Source organism: Amphiprion ocellaris, chromosome 8 (genome assembly GCF_022539595.1).
Source record: "Amphiprion ocellaris isolate individual 3 ecotype Okinawa chromosome 8, ASM2253959v1, whole genome shotgun sequence".
NCBI classification, from domain to species: domain Eukaryota; kingdom Metazoa; phylum Chordata; class Actinopteri; family Pomacentridae; genus Amphiprion; species Amphiprion ocellaris.
In genome coordinates this window covers 36186903-36209511 of record NC_072773.1, presented here as the reverse complement: position 1 = coordinate 36209511, position 22609 = coordinate 36186903, and the positions used below count along the sequence as shown (strand labels likewise).

The following is a 22609-nucleotide window of genomic DNA, read 5'->3' as shown; positions in this document are numbered from 1 at the left end:
TGTCAGTTATCAAATCAATGAATTGCTGCAGGAATAAACTGTTCTGTTTTCCACCCAATAACTATAATAAATCTTCTATTTGATTTGATAACTGACAGGTAATAAATTACTCCTGGTGTCTGTTGTGTGACTAATAGGAGACGTTACATTCATTACTAAATAATCTGGAAGCCCATAACAGTCATAGTTGTATAGTTTTGAATCAAAAAGTAAAAAAAAAAAAAAAAAAGAAAAATGCCGTTGAAAACAACAACTGAACTGAAAAAAATCACCATTAAAACTGAAATATTAGAATTTAAGAAAAAAAAAAGAAATATTTGGAGCAAAACCATCAGAAAAATAAAACAGACATGAAAAATTATTTTATTTATTTTGACTTGTTATTTTGATGTGTTTTCAATGATAGTCTTCTGTTTTTTCCTACAGTGTTTTTTTAAATCATTTGTTTTTGGTTACAAATAGCTCCTGGTCGCGCTTTATTGACCAATAGCAGACAGTTGTGTAGTTTTGTGTCAAAAAAGAGGAAAAAATAGGAAAAAATGGCGTTGAAAACAAAAACTAAATTGAAAAATAAACCATTGAAACGGAAACATTTGTATTTTTAAAAAATAATTAAATATTTTTAAACTAAACAGACAGAAAAATAAAACACAATAAAAATAATTTAATGTTATTTTGACATTTTTAATATTTTTGATGTGTTATTCAGTGATATTCTTCTGTGTTTATACCTTTTATTTTTATAGTATTTTTTTTTTATTTTTAGTTTTTTTTTCTATAACAAACTAAACTGACACTGTTGTGGCTCCATACATTTTTTACGTTTTGACGCTGCGTCAAAAAACAAACATTACGTCACCTGGCGAACCGGCGCGCGCGTGCACACAGGTTGAAATGAGGTGAGTTTGACCCGCGCGCTCAGGTGCGGAAGACAAAAAAAGGAGGGAAACGTGAACGTGTGTTTGTCTGAATTCACTGAATTACAGACACAAGTTTGTGTTTGGAACAAGAACTAAGGAGGAAAACCGCGTCTTGGAAACACGTCAGGTGTGTTTTAACCTCTTTATGTACAGGTGGTGGTTCAACAGGTAACTTGTTGCAGGCAATAGGTGATATGTAGAAATGTAGTTTAGGTTTGTTTGGCGTTTCTCCGCCTAAGTACGTAGCTCTAAATTAGATTCGTTTAGATTCAACTTTATTGTCATTGTGCTAGTAATTAGTACAAATACTACGACAACGGAATAAAGTATCTGTCCTTAAGGGCAAAGATGCGGTAAAGTGCATTATATGGTGTAAAAACGGAATAAACAGTATGGACGAGTGGTATATGGACACTCTTTGTATACAAATATATCAGCTGTAAAGGAAGAAAAATGCACAGTAGGGATATGAACTGTATAAACGGTGTATCTGCAGTATTTGTTGTCCATAGTATGAACGCTATCAGCAATATAAACAGACTTAGTGAGGTCTAAGTTTCATGCAAAATACACTAAATAGAAATATAGAAGGAGCATGCAAATAACTTTATTTTCTGACACAAAGAAGTTAAAAACATTGTATTGTTATAGTTGAAGGTTGAATTTAACCAACTCTGCACCAAAAGTTTTTGAGCTGACCACTGGGTTAATCCAGACCGTTTGCAGTGTGCTGTAAACAGATGTGGATTAAACGGACGTTGGCACAATGGATGCTGATATATCAGGTAGTCATAGTCAGGCACTTGAATATCCTCAACTCCACCATTTGTTTTAGTTCATACACACTTATTCCTCTACAACATGGGAGTCAAACATGAGGCCCGCGGGCCAAGAGCGGCCCTCCAGAGGGTCCAATCCGGCCCTCAAAGTGTAAAAATTCCAGAGAAGACATTAACTGCAGATTATAAATTAGTAAAACTAGAAATTTAAAATCATTTCTAGACCATGACAAGTTGTTTGGATCAGAAAGTAGTATATTGCTCATGGTTCTTTTGTCATTTTGTGTCTCATTTTTGCAATATTTTGTCTTGTTTTTGTCTGTTTTTTTGTCTGACTTTTGTTGTTTGTCTCACGTTTTTGTCGTCCTGTGTTTCCTTTTTGTCTCACTTGTGTTGTTTGGCTTTTTTAGTCATTTTGTTTCTCGCTTTCGTCATTTTTTTGTCTCGTTTTTGTCATTTGTGTAATTTATTTTGTCTCGTTTTTGTCGTTTTGTCTTTTTTGTCTCGCTTGTGTCATTTGTCCATTTTTCGTGGCTTTGTTACTTTTTTGTCCAATTTTTTGTCTTTTTTTGTTTTGTTTTGTGTAGTTTGTCTCATTTTTTGTTGTTTAGTGTCTTGTTTTTGTCATTTTGCGAGTAATATTTTGTCCTGTTTTTGTTGTATTTTGGCTTTTTTTGTCGGACTTTTGTCATTTTGATCATACACTAAAATCCTCTGTGGTTTAGTTCCAGATGACTAAATGTTGTGTTCCTTTGTAGACACTCTGTGATCTGGAAGTTGTGATGTGGAAATGATAAACTGAGGCATAATATTGTTGAAACCTAATTAAAAAAAAAAAAAAAAAATACATTTGAGGTTGTTTATAATATTTTGTAAAAAGATAGTTCATTAAATGTGATCGTTTTCAGAACAAACTTTTTTGCACTAAAACAAAGGAACCATTAGGAGTTGTGGTTATTTATAGGTTATTATGCTGTGGTTTTACTGGTCCGGTCCACTGGAGATCAGACTGGACTGAATGTGGAACCTGGACTAACATTAGTTTGACACTCCTGCTCTACAACATAAAGTGTAAATTGAATTAAATCAAATACGGCACGTGGATTTTCTGTTTTTGCTCAGTAAACCCATTAACTTAGTCATGTAGCCCAGAAGTTTTGCTCATTTTGTTCCTCTCCATGCAGTAATGTTTGAAAGGGATTTACATGGTTTCAGTGTTTCAATAACCTTCCCCAAATTTCAGCGTTTTTCTTTAAAGGAATTCTTCTGAAGCAGCAAAAAGCAAATAAATTAAAAACAAAGAACTGTAGTTATAAACTTGATGTACTTTTAAAAATGTATTTCCATTTTTACTCTTTTAGTTTTATTTATTACTTTTTGCTGTAATCCTTGAAATCATATTGTAACTCGGTGTAATTTCACTTTTTTCTTAATTTGCAGTCAGCTTTGAAAAATATACGTTCAATAAATGTCTGATTTAGTTTCGGGCTGTACGATACGACATTAATGTGTGTTTTTATTGAATGTAACACAAACTCAAAACCAACATTGTTTGGTGATTAAAGATTTATTTTCTTCATTTTTAACAGTCTGAAAATATAATTATACATGATTTCTATTCAAGCAAGGCTGAGACATGTAATATAATGCAATATGGAAACAATGAAATGACAAAATTCTAAGGGTCACTATATACAGTGTTTATATATATATATATATATATATATATATATATATATATATATTTATATAAAATCAAATGGCAATTACATTTACATCATCTTCAATTTCAATGTCATATGGCATCCGATGAAAGTGAATTAGAATATTTCCAAATAATCAACCACAGTGTTTGCTTGATACGCTATTTTTTGTAAAAATCCAACGTGAATAAAGTAAACTTAGGATGTTTGAATATCGATGTTAAAAATGAGAGCTTTGTCTTTTTTTTGTGAGCTTTATTCGCTCCTAAAAGTCAATGTGCAGATTCATATACAGGTAAAATTTAAAATTTGTGTCACATTTTAATCTGTAGCTTCAAATAGACAGACTTGTACCCAAATATAATAGTGAATCCTTAAATACTTAAAACCTGGAGCTGGAAGGAGCTGTTATTTAGAACTAATGCATGGTGTGTAATGATCAACCTTGTACTGGTGTTGGTTCTGTCATGAAAAAGTCCTACTAGTCTTACTAAAACTTAGCTGGCATCATCTGAGGAACAGTATGTTTTTGATTCGCTGGCCTGCGGCAGACGGAGCGCTCTGTAAGCAGATCTGCTCATCAAACATTTATCTCCCAGGTTAGTGGGACAAAGGCCCGAACAGGACAAACTGATGTCTTTTCTCTACTTTTGCAATATTCAGTGTGCAGATGAGACAAGGTGCTGTTTCTTTGATGTGTATATTCTGTTTTTTTTTTGTCTTTTTTTTTTTTTAGAAAGGCCATATCGAAATGAAACTAGCTTTTTTCTATTTGATGTTCTTTGAATTTTCAGGTCCTGTGGAGTCGAGTAATAATACACCACGACATGCTTGATACACATTATGCAACACATGCACACCACATTTCACATTCATGATGACAACAGCTGAACATTTAGCTCACATATTTAGAAAATTCAGTTGGAACTTTGCAGCTTTTTTTTTTTTTAAATTCTCTCCAGTGAAAATTTAATAAAATTCAATTTGCACAGCTAGATAATCTTTGCATTGTTTAAAACTAAATATTTTATTAGAGGAAAATGACAACAAGCTTAACTAAAGAAGCAGATTAGCAGTGTTAGGATCTGCTTCTTACGAGAATTACGACTCTGGCAGTAAACTGAAGCCTAGGAAGTGCTTCTATGAGCTCGATACAAAAGTGTTCTGACTAAGACGTGATAAAGAAGTGATGCTATCTACATACAGAATGCATTAGCTGCTTCAGAGCGGAACAAGCCTTTGCTGAGTTGTTGGAGCTACGTCTCCATTCACTACATAACGGTGAGTGAGGCTAATAAAGGGACAATATAAATGCAATAACAATGACAGAAATGCTCACAGGTAGCCTCTTTTATTCTATCACAAGCCTCTTAAATCTACTTTATGAAATATTTCTATTTCTAGTGATTTGTAGGAAAGCAGATGAAGATAATTTAGTTCAGGACACGTGCCTTTATAGCAGATGTCTTAAGCGAGGAGAGTCAGTGCATGTCAGACGTGTCGTTTAAGCTCAAAGACTGAGAGTTTGTGTCCATGAGACTTTCAGTGGGAGGTGGAGGATCGTTCTGTTGCATTTAACCCAACATGAACCTCAGAGTCTGCAGGCTGGCCGGCATTTCTGGAGACTGGAGAGTAAAACGGAGTTTAGACGAGCTCCTCCTGGCTGTCCGGTGTTGGGGTGGAGGATCGGGGAGGGTGAGGCGCTGGGGGAGGGCGATCCAGGTCACTGTTTGGCTATATCCCCTTTCTTCAGGATGATCTGCCGCTGCCAGGGGGCCAGTTTGGTTTCGTCGTAGCCCATGGTTCGTAGTCGCTCCAGCTCCGTCTTCTCCTCCATCTCCTTCACCTGTTTGGCCTGCTCTTCTGCTTTTCTACAGATGGAGAAACGAAACAGTAGTTAGAATTGTGCAGCAAATACACACGTTTGCTTCACTTTTTAGTCGGCAGTCACTATATATGTACAAGATTATGCTTTAACAGCCTCAGGGTTTCTGGTTTTAGACTTTCTACAATTGAAATTGCAGTAATTTGCTCCTGTTCAGCAACAAGGTCATGTAGTCTACGGTTGTTCCACTGGCTTATAGTTAGCGTTCCCACTTAGCCCAAAGGTGGCTGATGGCACTGAGGTTGAGGCTCGATACAGCCCAGACAAACTCTTTGAACTGGCAAAATCATTTCTTTCTGGATTTAGCTTTGTGCATTGGGGACATTGACATGCTGGTCTTTTCCACAAAGCTGGAAATGCGTTTGAATAAGATATCGCTTGCAGCAGCGTTAAGATTTATCTCAAATGTAACTGATGGACCTTCTGTAAATGTAAGTGAAAAAGCACATAGTTTTTTGAGGTTTTTTTGGTAGTAAGTCCACATATTTTAGGCTGTATAGTCTGTTTCATCATTGGTCTTTCTTGTTGATGTTTTTCACAGCAGAAATTGTGATTTATAGCAGGTGAAACAATTTTAACTACGACTCTAATTCCATCTCTGGTCCCATGGCAGTGATCAAGCATCTGTAATACCGTGGTCCTTAAACTGTCTCATCTAAATGAAATGCAGTCATGCTTTTTTAGTTAAACCTGCTTTTCCTGCAGTGACAAACTAAAATTGCTGCAGTCTTAGAAAAAAAAAATATGGTTGTATCACTATCAGAAATGATTTGACTCACTCAAGGCTGATGTGATAATCAGAATTATTTTTCACAAAGACCACCTCAGTGAAAATTAGCATTTTTTTTTTTGTTTTTTTTTTTTACCTTGTTAACTCGTCCATGTGATGTTTTTTACATGCTAGAAGACACATTATGACTGAAATCATAGCACTGGCTGAGCATTTACATCTACAGCATTTTAAGGCAGGAAGGGGTCATTTTCATGGAAAAATGTTCAAATCGGTAACTCGGGTTCACAGGGGTAAGTTTAGGGGTTTAATCAATGATTGAAGCGGGATGATGTGACCATTTTTCACCACTAGATGGAGGACTTGATTTCATAATTATGGTGAATATAATGTATAACATATGACAGACTGGAGATTTTTTATTTTGACATTTTGTGGTATGTAAACGCAGAACAAATGAAATGTTCTTACCTTTTTTGTTCCCTGTCACATCAGGAGATTGTAAACAAGAAGAAAAGGTGTAAAAATCTCAAACTGCAAAAACAGTTATTCCACAGAGTAAAGCAGTTACAACACAATTAAACCTTAAATTGAGGTAGCAAAGAAATACATCAGCATAAGGATGGGTAAGTACAGTTGCATAGAACTGCAGCATGAACCAAACTGTCAGCTTTTCTCTCAGTGAAAAGAAGAGGTTAGGTCTGCCAGTTAAATTTGCATGTTATAAACCATTTTGCATTACTGGTCAGCTGTTACTGAAGACCAAAACCACATGTTGCTTTTTAAAACCACAGTCTGAATTAGGTCTAACATTCATCTCTAACGTAAAACTTCTAATATTTTCTTTAAGAACATTCACATAAAAATCAACCAAAATCCGGCAGATTTTGCTGGATTTTGGTTGATTTTTATGTGAATGTTCTTAAGAAACATTTTAAACATTTCTTTTTTTTCCACCAAAAAATGTTCAAAGATTTCCCAAAAATGTTGAAAATGTGGACATCAGAAGTTTCACTATGATAATCTATATTTTTTCCCACATTTTCAAACTTTAAACCGGGTCAGTTTTGACCCGCAGGACGACACGAGGGTTAAATGAGGTAGAAGAGAGACGATAATCAACACCGCATCGCTACTCACCTCTCTTCATCCATTTTCTTCTTCATCATGTCTCTCCTCCAGGCCGGCATCGATGCCAGGCGAGCTGCCTCCTCCTCAGCCTGTCAGGGCACAAAAAGGTCCGGGGGAACAAAGATAGGAGCCCAGTCTGTCAGTAAAAGAGTTTTAACTGTACAAATAGACCTGATGACCTGCCCTGCTTGAATTCACTCTCTGATAAATGTTAAGATTCTTTATATTTGCAAGCTGCAAAGCATTAAAAACTGGCAAAGGTTCTTCTTTCAGGTACTATGCTAAATCAAAATCAATCTCGAAGGCGCGTTTTTATGGAGAATATTCAAGCAATCAAGAAATGTATGTCTTCAGTTTCTATAAACTGCATCTGATGTGTAAAAAAATCATTAACCAAAGACTTTAGTTTTGAAATACTTACAGCAGGTTGTTGCATTTTGTCTTTTCTTTTGGTATTTTCAGGGTTTTACACTGAAAAGTCATCAAGATAATTCAATAATCCTGCTTTCTTTGTGATATTAGTTGTGTCAAGACCTTTGAAAAACAAATCAATGACTGTATTGTCACAAAAATCATCCCTACATGCTGAAAAAGTCATGCAACCACCTGCATGGACAAAAAGACTCTTTCATCATACGTATTCTCTTCTGTTCATTTTTATACAAACGTGCTTCATGGAAGGCTGAAGATCGGAAACATTATACACGGTACATTGTGCAGACTGGTGTATAAACTCACACAAGCAAACATCTCCCAATATGTACTCATCTCCTGTTTTGTCTACAATAAAATAAAGGCTTTTCAAAGGACCAGACGAGGTTCTACAGGATGTTCTCTGAGTGTGCACGGCTGTAACCGGAGCTTTTTTTTCTCTTTCAGGCTGTAACTGGAGGTGGAGCAGAGAAAGAGGACAGCCATGTCCAGATACATTACCTTTTGCATCCCTTTTACTGGAGGATTTCACTTGCCCTGAACAAGCCTGAATCCAGGTAAGATTATCTGCGTAGTTGTTAATCTTTTATGATTCCCCTGGGAATTTCACATCAAGAAAAAAAAGACGCAATAATCAGCTGATAGATTTGCTGAAATTATGATCAATTTACAGGGACAAGAGTGTAGATTGTGTTGAGACTAGAATAAGACTGTTTAATCAAAGTTAGGGCATCTGTGATGCACTGGTGTTTTCACAGATGTTCATATTTTGGGAAAAGCTCTTTTTTATAGGTCACATTTCCTAAATACCAGTTGAAGCAGTAGGTTCTTATCACCACAAGTACATAAATACATCTGCAAATGGAGCTAGAAAGTAAAGATTTATGACTTCCTGTAGATCAGATCTAGTTTTGAATTAAGCCTTTATGAGAGTGATTGAATGTCACAGGAAATGATCAAAGAAAGTCAATCAAAAAAGTTTTTAGAGTAGTACAATATCTTACTAATAATGCCATGTCACAAATGTCCAACCCAACCCAACCCATCCCAACCCATCCCAACCAATCCATCCATCCATGAGGAAAGATTTGTTGTTTTTCCAACACATGAGATCTCTCCAGCTGAATGGATGTCACTGAACAACCCAGTATGCACTATCTATTCAAAAATGATAATGGACAGATTGAGAGTGGGGTCATAGAGCCGAATTCACATTGACTCATAGAGTTAATTTGGTTATTTGAAGGTAATCTTGATAGAATAGTTGTTCCCAGTGGAGGATTACACATTCAAGAGACAAATATCTGGAATCCGAATTTTGAGATCTCTAAATAAATATTCGGACAAAAAGGCAATAGCAGACATCCCTGGTCAGGACCTGTGGGCATATACTGGATATTTATTCTATTGTAATATATTCTATAGCTTGTTATGATACAATATTGAAAGCTCTCCTCATGCTCTGGTTTGCACATTGGTAGCAGCAATTATTTGTGAAACGTTAGTGCGTCTAAACATGTTAGAGGAAAAGCTTGTTGACAATTACACGCTATGTGTACTCTGTGCTGGCGAGTCTCTATGGTTCAAATTTGACAGTCTGTCTGGTTAAGTCTTTAAGATGCCATTATAGACCTGATTGAGGTCTGTTTCAAGCCTAAACAAACCATTAGTGGAATCCACTCTAACCAGTAGTTTTGTACACCAGTAAAATTACCAGTGAGACGTGTAATACATAAACTTTTATATGTTTAAGAGACAATCTGTTAAAACCAGTCATTATGGTATCAATTAATCACTTTCAGCCTTTTTAAAATGTGTCATATTCCTCATTTGCTTGGATTTGTAGCTGACTTTTGACCCAGTAAATGCAAATATCTGTCATAAGCTGGAACAAATAACCTTTTTGCACATTATTTTCACTGTGCTGTCTGACAATGGCAGTACTGACGTCATTTACTTTGCTGCTTACATTCTCCAAATCTGACACAAATACCGTAGTTAACCACAAATGTATAAATATAGCTTCAGGTTTACCAGCTGACCGCCCTCCCTTTTGAGCTGTGAGTTGATGAAGATTCACTGTAACCTCCTTATGGCTCCTGTAAGCCACAGATAGCATGACAGTGGGTGGTGTTAAGAGGGTTATTTGAAGGTAATCTTGATGTCACGGAATAGACGCTATGAGAATAGCGGTTCTTCCAGAGCTCTGTGTTTGACTAAGGCTCTTTCATTGTTGCGTGCATCAGTGTGGTCATTTGAGTTTTGAAAAAGGTGCAAGCTATGTCTTATAAAATATATATATTTTGGCTCTATTGCTGCACAGATAGTTTAAATGTTTATCAATAGAATAACTGTGTTGGAATGAAATCCTATGATCACAAACATGTCAACAATCTTTATTTATAACAGCAATGTAGAAATTAAATAATAAAGAAACACAAATTCACTTATGGAAACTGACCAAATACACTCAAAATACAGTAACAAAACTATGGAATAAACATCAATGGAGCAATTATAAACTCTTCATTTGCTGTTTCATTATGTTATAGCCGCTTTAATTTGCAATATCCAACTGCTGAATTGCATTAGCCATCCTTGATAAACTTTGTGAGCTAAACTGAAAGGCACAAAACCATGCGCTCACAGACTGATAAAGAAGGACCAGTTGTGAACCACTAAGTAGCCTTAAACTCCACAAAGTCACTGAAATGTCTTTGCCTTTAACTCCAAAGAACAAATAGAAATGATTGATACCATTATATATGATACCATTTTCCCTTTCACAGGGAACTGAGACTGGTATTCTCTCTGTTATTTCTAGCAAATATCGAACCATGTAGTCTTTGGAGTTTAACTGTGAAGCCTCTCTGATACCAGTTTCAGACGCTACAGTATGTATGTATCAATCAACCTGTGTTAGTGGAGCCTCCTTCATCCAATAGCCATACAGCTCACAGCTTTGGTCACTCGCTGTTGTGATCAACTGGGAAGGTCAGCCAGGCTGACATTTAAATGTCGTTTAAACCGACTGGCTGAACAAATAGGAGAAGGGAGAGGAGGAGAGAAATGGTGCATGCAAGGGAGAGAGAGGGGTCGTGAATATTAGATATAATTCAGAGTCAGTTACAATTTATGGAGCTTCACAGGAGACTAGAGTCAGTTTATAGTAGCCATGTTTCCATAACATATTTTTATGTGCATTTTAAATGTATGCTTTGCAAAAGGTTAAAGGAAACTGTAAAATTCAAAAATGCTTGCTTGAGGTGGTTTTTGCAATGCACACAATGAGACCTGGAATACACTTTTTCTGAATGTATTTTGATACAGTGAACTTTGATCAGCTGTTTCTGCTTTTTGAGACTCTGGACAGCATCAGACATGGCCCATAGCAGCTGAGGCAAAAGAAGAATTACAAGTTGACCAGTTGAAAACAGTTTCTGAAGATTTTCTTTCCATTTTTCTGTCGTAGATAGCCAACACTTTTGGTTTTGTTTGTTTCGTCTTTGAGGTTTTTTGGTGATTCTCAAACAACTTATTTTGTTTTTGCAGCATGACGTCTTTGTTTCTTTCTCTGTTTACTCCAGCCATGTTTAATGTGGCCTAAGGCATTCACTTCACCAACTTAATGGAAACTAGCCTAATGTTTTCTGCTGTTTGCAACATGTCAAAAGTTGACTTCAATTTTGTTTGACATTTATATGGATTTGCGTGGCTACTGAGAGGTGTTTCATCAAAGTTGTTGACCTGCAACCACGTGAGTCTGCTGTCTGAAAGTGGCATAAAAGAGAGTCACTGAAACTGTCTCGACATAAAATGCAATCTGAAGTATTCAATATAAACCAATTGTGAAAGTTTTTTTTTTTTTAACCAAATTTGCCCATTACAAAGATGATCTAAACAAACAAACGAGACTTTTATGGCAAATCTTTTCCTTTAAAAACTTGTTTTCCTGAAGGCAGTGCATCATGGCAATCAGTCATACTTCATTCAAAAACCTCTTGCTTCACCACAGTTCAAAATCAAACGGTTCTAACAAATTTATGAATAGCAAAAGCTTTCTTTTCATCCACTTAAGCGTTACAGTACAGCTAAGTAGATGCTCTTTGCTTTGCTGCAGTTAAGTCTCTTATGTGACATGGCCTAAATGCTAACACACCAGATTAGTTTCCCCTCTCTATGCGTTCCAGTGTGCAGGTTAGTTTCTCAAACCCTGCCCTTCATGCTTTTCCTCTGTGGCTGCACTTTTGGTCTTTTTGGTTCACCCATAGCCCACATAGTTCTCAGATATCAAAAAGCTCTGCTTCCTTTGCTTTCCAAAATGCAAAGCTTCGGTCAATGTATCTGATGATTTCCTCGTTGCTGAACTCCTTTAGCTCATAGATCACTTTTATTGAGTCTTCATTAGGTTCATCTTTAGGTGGAGGTTTATCAACGGGAGGTTCCTCTATGATTTTGACAGTAACTGGAGGGACTTCTTTCACTGGGTTTAGCCCTGAGTTTCCTGTAGTGTTCTGTTGTGTCTCAGCTTCACTGTGTTGTACATTTTCAGTCTCTGATATTTTACCATTCGACACCACAGACTCATTTGATGCCATCTGCTCATTGGGTTTTTTGTTTCCCTGAGCCTCCAGTCGATCCTTCTGGGTCTTCTGCTCCACAATCTGGCCATTGTCTGATACACCATTCTGGGCTGCAGCAGGTGATGATGATGGAGAAAGTTCTGGTTGTGAGGCGGGTTGGGAAGACTGTGGTGATGGTGCAGGTGGACTTGACTGTGCATTTGGAGGTGGGGGTGCAGGATGGCTTGGTGGCGGAGGAGGTGGAGGATGAGAAGGTGGTGGAGGGAGTGGTTCCTGCATTGGCATAATGGGCATATCTGGAGACATAGAATGTAGAGAAGCGGTCATCACACCTCCCCCATTATCTGAGTCTCCAAAATACTTGAGTTTTATGTCCTCAAAACCATCGGCCCAGTCTCGCTTCCCTCTCTCAATTTCCTCCATGACCTCCTTGTGAAACTGCCTGATGACCTCCCATTTGTGGCTACCGAGACGGTCAAACATCTCGTAGCACAAGAGGTGGCGGAATTTCCTTTCACTACGCGACATGTTCATTTCTAGCAACTGGAAGTAGCCGAGCATGAACAGGTCAAGAGTCAGGCTTTCATAGTTCACAGGTGAACCGTTAATATGTGGTAAAAAGTGCTCTGGCCAGTAGATCATCTGGGCTCGACTCAGCCGGCGGATCTGCCGTGTGGGCACTTGACTCATGATTGTCCTCCAGTGGCCAATCAGATTTCCTACCACCTGCTTTGACTTCATGAATAGTAGAAGTTTGTCATCTTCGCTCTGCATTTCCCCACCAATTTGTGCACTAAACTGGCTGTAGTCCTCCCAGCCCACGTCTAAATGATTTCCTCTTCTATATTTAGTCCGATAAGATTCAGAGATAGTATACTTCCGCCAGTGTTCGAGGAACAGGAAGACAATTCTCTCTTTCCTCATTTCAATGCATTCCTGGACGTAGCTTAGATCCGTCTGCACCTCCAAGCTTCTTGTTAGTTGGTCGTTATTTAAAATGGGATCTGCAGAAAGAACCTGGTTGAACTCTTCCATGTTAGTTGGAACCAGTACCTCAGAGGGTGCATATGTCTGAGGGGCATGAGATGCAACGATAAGTGGTTCTTCAACAAGTGGTACAACTGATTCTGGTACCGAAGGTAGATCCCCATTTTTATGGGAGTCCAGACGTGCAGCAGATGGAGCATTAACCCCATGAGTTGTCTCTGGATGATAACTAGACTCACTTACGACAGGAAGTGACCTCTTGCGTTTGTAAACCTTATTTGCTTTGTTATCTGCAGACTGCGACTGATTCTGAATTTCATAGTTGGCCTTCAGGTTCTTCACTGAAACTCCACACTGCTTTATCTCCTTCTCCACATCCTCTCTTGTTGAGAAAGACTGAGAGCGTCCAATAATTCCAGTGCCAGCTGATCCTGCTGGCTGAGACTGACCAGCGCTCACATTCCTGGTCTCCTCTTGAGAATATCCAGGGCATATGAGATCTAAAATGTCTATCTCTTTGCCTCCAAGGGTGGCAAGAAGAATGGCCATACTCTTGAGCAGGGTGGAAATCTTGCTGCACCAGGCTGGAAGATCTTCAGCTTGTCCATGTACCTGCTTTGGATTCACTGAGAAGTGGCCTTGATTGAGAGCAGCAGAAACTGGTAGCAGCTGGTGAAGCTGTCGCTCCAGTTCTTCCAGTTCCTTCTCGACTTCTGAAACCTTATGCATGACCTGAAGGTTCTCAATTTGCTTCTCAATTCGGTCTAGATCGGCCTCGGTCATCAGTTCTCCAAATGGACCCAAAATGGCATTGTGGATGTGGGAGTAGTGCCATTCCTGAGGCTGGTAGTGCCCACTTGATGCAAACTAAAGCAGAGGTCAAAGGAGACCAACAGGACAAGAAAAAAAGGGAAGGAGGGAAGGTTTCCTTCAGCTTGAAGTTCCTGGTATGAACACACGCTTCAGTGCAAATCCATCCAAACACACAGGATTTACATGGATTTAGTGGTGCAATGGCACTGCCTCATTACAAGCACAAAACTTTCTACTGCAAATTTGTGTCCAACAGAACAGAGAATCCTTTGTCCTTAGTGGCTTAATTGAAATTTTATGCTGAATTACAATTATACATTGAATACACCAAGATTAGTATAAACAGAATATTGATCAATGTGTTAAAGTGTGTTTTTGTTTGTATTTTAAGCACTCGAAACTGCAGATCTTTTACTTAAGTATTTACTTAATCCCTCTTTAAAGTCAATCCCATTATTTTATGAGTCAGTATTTTGCGTTTCTATTCATTTACACAAACGCTGAAAATTCTGCTTTTACTTCCATCCAATAGTTGATTTTTTTTTTCCCCATCATGATGCCCGTTTTGTCTGTAGCCCAACTATGATGTAACACCGCAGCACGCTGTAAGAGTGTTAAATCACTTTTGGGCCGTAGCACCAGTGCAACAGATACACTTAAAGTTCCCACCCAACAGTGATAGGAAACCATACTGGGTCTGGTTAGCGATGCAACGGGTTTGAGACTCAAATAGGTCAGAGCAACACAGGCTATTTTGCAGCTTTAACAGTGAAGTGCCATACAAATGTAGTTGGATTATTATGCTTTTTTTTTAGTGTTTTTCTTATTATTATTATTACTGGTCGACCTGTAGTGTGAATGGGCCCAGCATCACACCACTGAATCAGCATGTAAGAACTTGAAACTCCATCAACAAACATCAGCCCACACTGTGAATCCATTAGTCAAGTGTGTTTACGCTGTGATGGTCGTTGTAGCCAAGTATACAGATCAGTGCACTCCAAAAGGTTTAACTATAAATCGGATAAAAGAAACATGCATAGAAACACCTACAGACACATTTTGAAAGTAGTGAGCACATGGATGTCTAGATTTAGAGCTAGCTAGGTCCAATACCACGTCATGCAATTAGTAGTAAGTTAGCTTTTTATGTGTTATTTACAGGGGAGATAATATTCCTAAAATATTTATGTCCAGCTTAGTTAACTCATTTCAGATGTTTTAATGATGCCACTGCATCTTAACAAATAATGCATGCACACTAGCATCATTAAAGGACATCAAAGATAAATTCCTTCCTGCTGGATCATTTAAGAGTATAAGATTGCAGCCCTTGGTAGCAATAAATTATGAATCAGTCAAATTTAATTAATCAAATCACATTTCGCTAGAGTCCCTCTTATGTTACACAGGACTAACAAGTGTTGAGATTGCTCCAGTATGAATTACTAATCAACACCTCGTGTAACTATACATAATATGAAGACACACTCCAGTGACTGTTCATCAGGAGAGAAACAGAGAGGTAGAGTTGAGTCCAAAGCCAAAAAAAATAAAAAAAATAAAAAAAATTTAGAGACTCAGCAAGTTTGCAAAACACTAAATCCTTACTGGAACCCATTTATTCTGAAGATAAGTCTAACAGCAGCTAAACAGGAAAAGCGCAACACGCTGTGCTTCAGCTATCAAGCATAGATGCTACATTAAATTCTGAATCTGAAGTCCTGACCTGGATGTTTCACCATCAACCAACTGTTAGAAAAGTCAGACAGAAAAAACTAAAGTAATGCATGCAAAAGTACATGAAACTAAAGATTAATTTACACCACCTGATTGTTTTGAAATCACAAAAATCCACACGCAAATCCAAGCAGCAGCTGTCCCCTTTGTGCGGTTAATCATTTAGAACTTAAAAAGCCATATAAGCCATTTAAATATATCTAAATTTACAGAGTTTACAGGACCACAAGTGGGATAGCTACAACACAGCAAAACGTGTCGGTCTCCTAAAGTCTGACAGCATCACGCCTACCTTGCGCTTGTGCTCTTCCTCCTCCTGCATCTTCACCTGCAGCTTCCTCACCATCACCTGCCTCTTCCACTCAGGGATGGCCTTTCCCTGCTCGTCATGAGTGGGCACCAGCGCCTCCACATCTGCCAGGCTCGTCTTCCTCCCCGACTCCGCTTTCGCCGATCCTCCGCTGCTGCTGTTCCCGTTGATCACAGAGTTGGACGGCAGCTGCTCATAGCTCGCAGAGGTCGACATGGTCCTGGCAGATCCGGAGCCAGAGCCGGTGGGACTGGGGCTGGGACTCGGGGTGATGGGCGGGGAGGTGATGGGCGGGGAGGTGATGGACGTGTTGGATGGCGGAGGGGATGGAGGTTTGGCTGGTGGGCTGGACAGGGGAGGCTCTGGAGATGTGGAGTTTCCCTGGTTGGAAACGAAGACACAGGAAACACAGGGAGTTACAAAACTGATAGAGTTTTGGAGTTATGTTTTTAGACTTTGCAGTTTCTTTCTTCTTTTTTTTTCCCATCATGAAACTTTTATTTCACCACTTGTCAACATATTCCTCAGCAGTTTTCATCATCACAGTGTAGGAGTTGCAGTCAGGATTTCATTTTAATGCAGTTTTTGCACAGAATTGTCTAATTATGTCTCATGTGCAGTTTCTAAAATTTAAAAATCATGAGTGAATCCCGTTGTCTTGTTTGCATCAAATTAAATTCAGATTACTTTGACACAATAGAACTTTGAAACATTAGTCAGCTAACTATTATTAGGAGAGGCGTCACAGACATATTGTTGGTTATCTAATTCCTCCATTTGATGGTTTGGTAGAATTTTCTTATTTTCTGTCTCTTTTCTGAAATCATTTATACCATTCATTTATGTGCCACATTGTAAAATTTGCAGTCAGGATTTCATATTGATGCAGTTTTTGCACAGAACCACATGTCTAATGTAGACCTTGCAGTTTCTAAAATACTAAAGTCACGAGTGAATCACTTCATCTTGTCTGCATCGAATTAAATTCTGATGGCACTAATGCAGGAAAGAAACATTTCTGAGGGCCAAAAATCATTAGTAGAGGCATCACAGACATATTGTTGGCTATCTAATTCCTCCATTTGATGGTTTGGTAGAATTTTCCTTCTTTTCTGGATGAATTTATACCATGTGTTTGCATTTGCAGGTATTTAGGGATGTCTCATATTGACTCTTTTGCCAATAACCGATACGCCGATATTGTCCAACTTTCAATTTTCTGATTCCAGTATCAACCGATGCCGATATCTGTGGGCTATTTAACTAATTTTAGGTAACATCTCATATCTCCTGTGGTGGAATTAACACATCATGCCTCATTTTATTGTGATGCTCCATTGGATGAATTCTCAGATACAACAAGGCTTTCAGATGTAAACACTCTTTGAGCAAAATAAGGAAACTACTTCAACTTAAGTTATGGAAAAATGCCATATTTATGCCATATATATGTCTATATATATTTTTAAAATTGTTTCAAGCAACAGTTCACACTCTCCGTCCCTCTATGAGCCGGTAAATGCTGACAAAATCCAGGCATTATTTCATCAGTTTTCACGAAAGGCAAAAAAACCGACAACCATATTGACCGATATTCCATTTTTATGCCAATATCAATGTGCTGATATTATCAGACATTCCTACCGCTATTTTATTTAAATATTGATGAAATGCACAAGTAAAAGCAAAAGCTGAATAGAAAGAATTAGCAGTTTTGTACACAGCTCAAAAAAATGAAGGGAACACTTAATCATCACAGTATAACACCAATTCAACTTAACTTCTGGGATAGTGATCTGTCCAGTTGGAAGTGATTGTAAATCCCCCCCTCAGTGGGGTAAAAAGTTTTAGTTTCCACTGTCAGTTCTTACTCATTGTGTTCTCTATAAATTGTAATGTATGTCAGTGATTTGAGCAGTGGATTTGTTAACGACTGTTCCATAAATGAGCGGTGCAGAGCAGCGGTGGACCTACATTGTTGCCTGTGGGTCCGCTGTTGGAAAACACGGTGGTGTAGCCTTTACTGTGAGGCGTGGGCTTGAGGCTCTTCCCTGCTTTGATCTCTGCCAGCAGCTCCGAGTTGTCGCCAGTGGGGGACATCATGTTGAAAGATTTTGTGCCTGCAGACAAAAGGGTCGAGCAGACAAGTGAAACCAGGTAGAAAGATTGAACAGAGGCAGATAGAGAACAGAGAGAGTGAGAGAGATATGCTGGAGAAGAGACGAGGGGTTGGGTGGCATTTCACTGTTAAATATTTGATCCAATCAGCCGGGGAACAATGCTGACCTGGAGCATGTTGGACAATGCCGGGAGGTCGTTATGGTTTACCGAACCTCTGCCTCTCACGCATGAGCTTACATATATTTCGGTTTAGATTTGTTTACTCCGGTTTGCACCTCTCGGGGTTTCGTTTAAGATACGTCTCTCATTCGCTCAGGCAAGTGTTGCATCAGTCAACAGCTGGAGCAAACTGGGATTAGGTTGGGGAGGAGCAAATTAAAAAATTATTCCACTACAGCGAACCCGAAGAGAAGAGGCACACATCCTCTCTCAGTATGTCACCTGACCATAATAAACACAGCTAAGCCAGCGCTGAACTTTTAGCTTTTGCAGTAAGTAGGTTGAGCAAACAAATGCATACATTCAGTTTCCATTGACCCTAATCTGCTCAAAGGGAACAATGCAACATCTATGGACTCGATTTGTTAATGCTATTAAAAAAAAGAACTTTATTATCACTTTACAGGACAGACAAAATGTAAGAAGTAAGAAATATCAATCAGCAGGTGAAAGAGGCACTTGCTGATTTATACACAAGTTAGAAATAAATCTAATTATTACACATCTTTTTTTTTTAAAGAACTGCAACAATAATACATCTACAGACACTATTTAACCATCATTTATGCCACAAAACTCTAAGATGTAAATGCATCAACTATTACAGCAGCCACACATATTTTATAGCATTTCTTTTGGCCCAAACAGACAAAAAGTTAGCAGCTACCTCACCTGTTTTAGTGAACGTAAACCTCCGGTGCAATTAATATCCTCAGTGCCTCATTGTTTACTCATTCTCTACTTGCTGAATGGAAAGAAAAAAAAGTCCTGCCGTAAAAAGTGTTCCCTGTTGAGGCGCCTACAGCGATCTAGCTGGACACAAAGCCTCGCCAGCCTGCCTCCCCTCCTCGCTCTGCCTCGCTCTGCCCCGTCGCTGTCTCTCTCTCTCTCTGGGAGGAGAGAACAGCTTTCTATTAAAGACCCATCATCACAGTTGGGGGAAATCTAAAGGAATCACCAGTAACTGGAAGTGACAGCGAGCCATTGGCAAGCCGGCCAGGAATTAACACGCACATGCGGTGGCGCGCTCGCACACAGTCACCCTTCAATCCCCGGCTTGTCGGTCCTCTCCACCGGACCAGTCCTCCCTGCAGCAAACCTGACATGCATGCATGCAGTCGCACCTCACTTTTTCTGGATTATAAAGGGAGAGAGTAGCGGCTAACACTTCTAAAGGCTTTTACAATGTGCACATTCAAACTGCAGCCTGTAAAAAGTCTGACACGGTAACGTGACGAGTTTTTAACCCTCGTGTCGTCCTGTGGATCAAACTGACCCGTTTTAAAGTTTGAAACTGTGGGGAAAAAAAATATGTTTTCACAGTGAATCTTCTGATGTCCATATTTTCAACACTTTTGGGAAATCTCTGAACATTTTTTGGTGGAAAAAAGGAAATGTTAAAAATGTTTCTTACGAACATTCACAAAAAATCTACCAAAATCCAGTGAATTTTGCTGGATTTTGGCTAATTTTTATGTGAATGTTCTTAAGAGAATAATAGAAGTTTTACTGATATATATGGAATCACTTGAGATATTTTTAGGATTTTTGGAAGATTTTTACTCATTTTTTGAAAATATTTCCAAGAATTTTCTTGACAAATTTGGGGGATTTTTTTTGTAAATAAAACTTTTAAGGGAAACTTTTAAGGAATTATTGGAATTTTATTCCTGAAGGTTTTGCAAATTTTCATAAATTTGGGGAATTTTTTTGCTGAATTTTTGGGTTTTTTTTCAGACAAGGAAACAATATTTTTTGGTGCCTTTAAATGAAGACAACAGGAGGGTAAAATGCAGCAGGTTATCTTTTGCAACAAATCCACATTGCAATGCCCAGCAAGTGCTACTAAAACCTTTTTAACAATAAAAACCTCTGAATAATCTTCAAGTAGCTGAATTTTTAGTTTTTGCAACTTAAACAGCCTACCTTCACCCATTTTTTCCCTCATTGTAGAGTTCAGGAAAAGCTGATAATCCACAATCAAAAATGAAGTTCTAAAACTCCTCTGTGTTTGTGGTTTTAATGCTGTGCCTGTGCTAGCTCCTTTCTGTTTAGGCAGGGGTGTGGATTCAGCCGATATGCCAGAGCGAGTGTGCAGGAGGGTGGAGGTGTGACAGGTAGAGAACATTTGACAAATAGCCTCTCATAAAGAACAACGCAGCACAAAAGACGTTCTTCTCCGGGTTAGAACTTTAAGGGCACGCGAGCTGTTGTGTCTGTAAACCCTCTGGTGGGTCTGACAGGTGTGTTTTCTTTTCAAAAATTCCACACTTTCACCGTTTATCGGAGCCAGATAGTGTAAACACAGAAAGGTCATTGAACAAAGCATATGTGATATGCAGATACCTGAAGAAAAGGAACCAAATCTAAGCTGAAAAATTTAGACCAGGAGTGTCCAACATGAGGCCCGCGGGCCAAAAGTGGTCCACCAGAGGGTCCAATCCGGCCCTCAAAGTGTAAAAATTGTGTAAAAAAAGTGTAAAAGACATTAACTGCAGATTGTAAATTAGTAAAACTATAAATTTAAAATCATTTCGAGAGCATGACAAGTTATCTGGATCAGAAAGTAATATACTATGTGGTTCAGTTCCAGATAGCTGTGACTAAATATTGTGTTCCTTTGTAGATAAACTGATCTGGAAGTTGTAATGTGTAAATGATAAACTGAGGTATAATGTTGCTGAAATTGAACTTATTTTTCTTGAGAAATTTCAGGTTGTTCATGATGTTTTGTAAAAAGATAATTCCTTAAATGTGAACATTTTCAGAATGTACTAGTTTGCACTAAAGCAAAGGAAAAATTAGGAGTTGTGGTTATTTATAGGTTATTATGCTGTGGTTTTACTGGTCCACTGGAGATCAGACTGGACTGAATGTGGAACCTGGACTAAAATGAGTTTGACTCTCCTGGTTTAGACTAATCAGAACAAACAAATCTGTACAACTGGAAAGCCATTCAGCTGCAACCAACGGTCACAATGCTAAAATTCTGGGAAATGTCACCTGAACTGCAGGCTGTATTTACAGAGCAGATGGAAGACAAACAGAAACAGGGAAATATCTACAGGACTGGAGCCACTATTTTTATTTTCAAGTCTCCATAACACCTGTGAGCACTTAGAAAATGCTGTACTTGGTTTTTCTGTTTCCATAAAGGTGCAGGAGTATATTGCAGTGAAAAATGAACCCACAGCAGTAAAAATGGAGCAAAAACCACCCAGAGACTCTTTGTGGTTCACAGGGTTACCTGTAATTAAAAAAAATAGGATCCCGTGCTTCTTGTCAATGATTAGAAAGCAACAAGGAACTTTTAATTGTCTCAATGACTATTTGAGCTCTACATTTTTCTCAAGCTCTCAGAATAATTTAATTTTATGGTCGCCACACTGTCTGTTCATTACCTGATTAACGCCGTAGAATAATTACCGGGGCACAGTGCGAGACAAAGATGCGTCCTGTACAGTATAAAAAGTGCACTCCTCTTTCCTTAGGTGATCAATAGAAGAACACTGGAGAACCACTAAACATCTCCAGGTTCCCCAGTCGGCCACCTGCTTTGTTTCTGCCTCTCAACAAGCTTCTGAGCCGTAAATTCATCTTGAGCTCTCGGACGCGTTTAATTTTACGACCATCAAACTGTCTCTTTACTACCTGATTAATGCCGTGGCACAAATCATGCTGTTAGGGAGCACACACACTGCTCTTTAAGTATTTTACTGCCATCCTGCCGTTAGACAGCAGAAGGACAACAAAGCATAAAGATAAAAATGTATGGATTGTAAATAGGTGTCTAAATGCAGTAATTAACGGTTTACAGCTTAATGGATGTTTATTACTGGTTTAGTTAAAAAATACTGCACTGTATATTGCCCTTTTAAGCCATTCTCTACTGTAATTGAGCCTTTTGTTGGAGATAATGAGCTGCATCACAGGCTGCAGCTGTGGAAAAAGTTTCTCACCAGAATTTCTGTTCTAAATGACCTTTTCCCTTTTAACTGTGCCCTTTGTGCCTGTTTCACTGATTACAAAACTACAAGGAAAATAATATAGGATAATTAATATTGGTAAATAGTTACTAAAAAAAAAAACAGTATATATTGAATAAACACATTCAATTTGTCGGACAAATTAATTATAAAAGCATGAATCATTGCCTCCTTTGAATTAATAAACTTAAAACATGTGGTGGTTGTTGCTAGAAGTTCTGACTGTGATTATTGTTAATACTGTACAGAAAACATAGACAGTAAACAAAG

General features: G+C 38.3%; 2 protein-coding genes and 1 long non-coding RNA gene across 4 annotated transcripts in view; 1 reads left to right on the top strand and 2 right to left on the bottom strand.

Moving 5' to 3' along the window:
* Window positions 1–722: 722 nt before the first annotated feature.
* The window catches only part of LOC118470328 (uncharacterized), a 34317-nt gene continuing 12430 nt past the window's right edge, over window positions 723–22609 (top strand). The window contains exons 1-2 of the long non-coding RNA XR_004847371.2: window positions 723–1047; window positions 8028–8137. This is a non-coding gene — a long non-coding RNA (uncharacterized LOC118470328). The remainder of the gene's footprint in view (window positions 1048–8027; window positions 8138–22609) is intronic.
* espn (espin) overlaps window positions 3549–22609 on the bottom strand; it is a 52630-nt gene continuing 33569 nt past the window's right edge. For both annotated transcript variants that reach the window (XM_055013099.1, XM_055013100.1), the window contains 5 exons: window positions 17988–18133; window positions 15996–16394; window positions 7159–7237; window positions 6489–6510; window positions 3549–5273 (listed from right to left, as the gene is read on the bottom strand). In XM_055013099.1, the coding sequence (XP_054869074.1) occupies window positions 5126–5273; window positions 6489–6510; window positions 7159–7237; window positions 15996–16394; window positions 17988–18133 (794 nt within the window). In that variant the 3' untranslated portion in view covers window positions 3549–5125. The remainder of the gene's footprint in view (window positions 5274–6488; window positions 6511–7158; window positions 7238–15995; window positions 16395–17987; window positions 18134–22609) is intronic.
* Window positions 7157–15989, bottom strand: LOC129349539 (espin-like protein). The gene has a single exon (XM_055013102.1). The coding sequence runs from the start codon at window positions 13931–13933 to the stop codon at window positions 11864–11866; it is 2070 nt and encodes a 689-aa protein (XP_054869077.1). The 5' UTR covers window positions 13934–15989; the 3' UTR covers window positions 7157–11863.

Bases quoted from the DNA above. Each gene is read 5' to 3' on its own strand.
- LOC129349539 (XM_055013102.1), bottom strand. From the start codon at position 13,933: ATGACCGAGGCCGATCTAGACCGAATTGAGAAGCAAATTGAGAACCTT.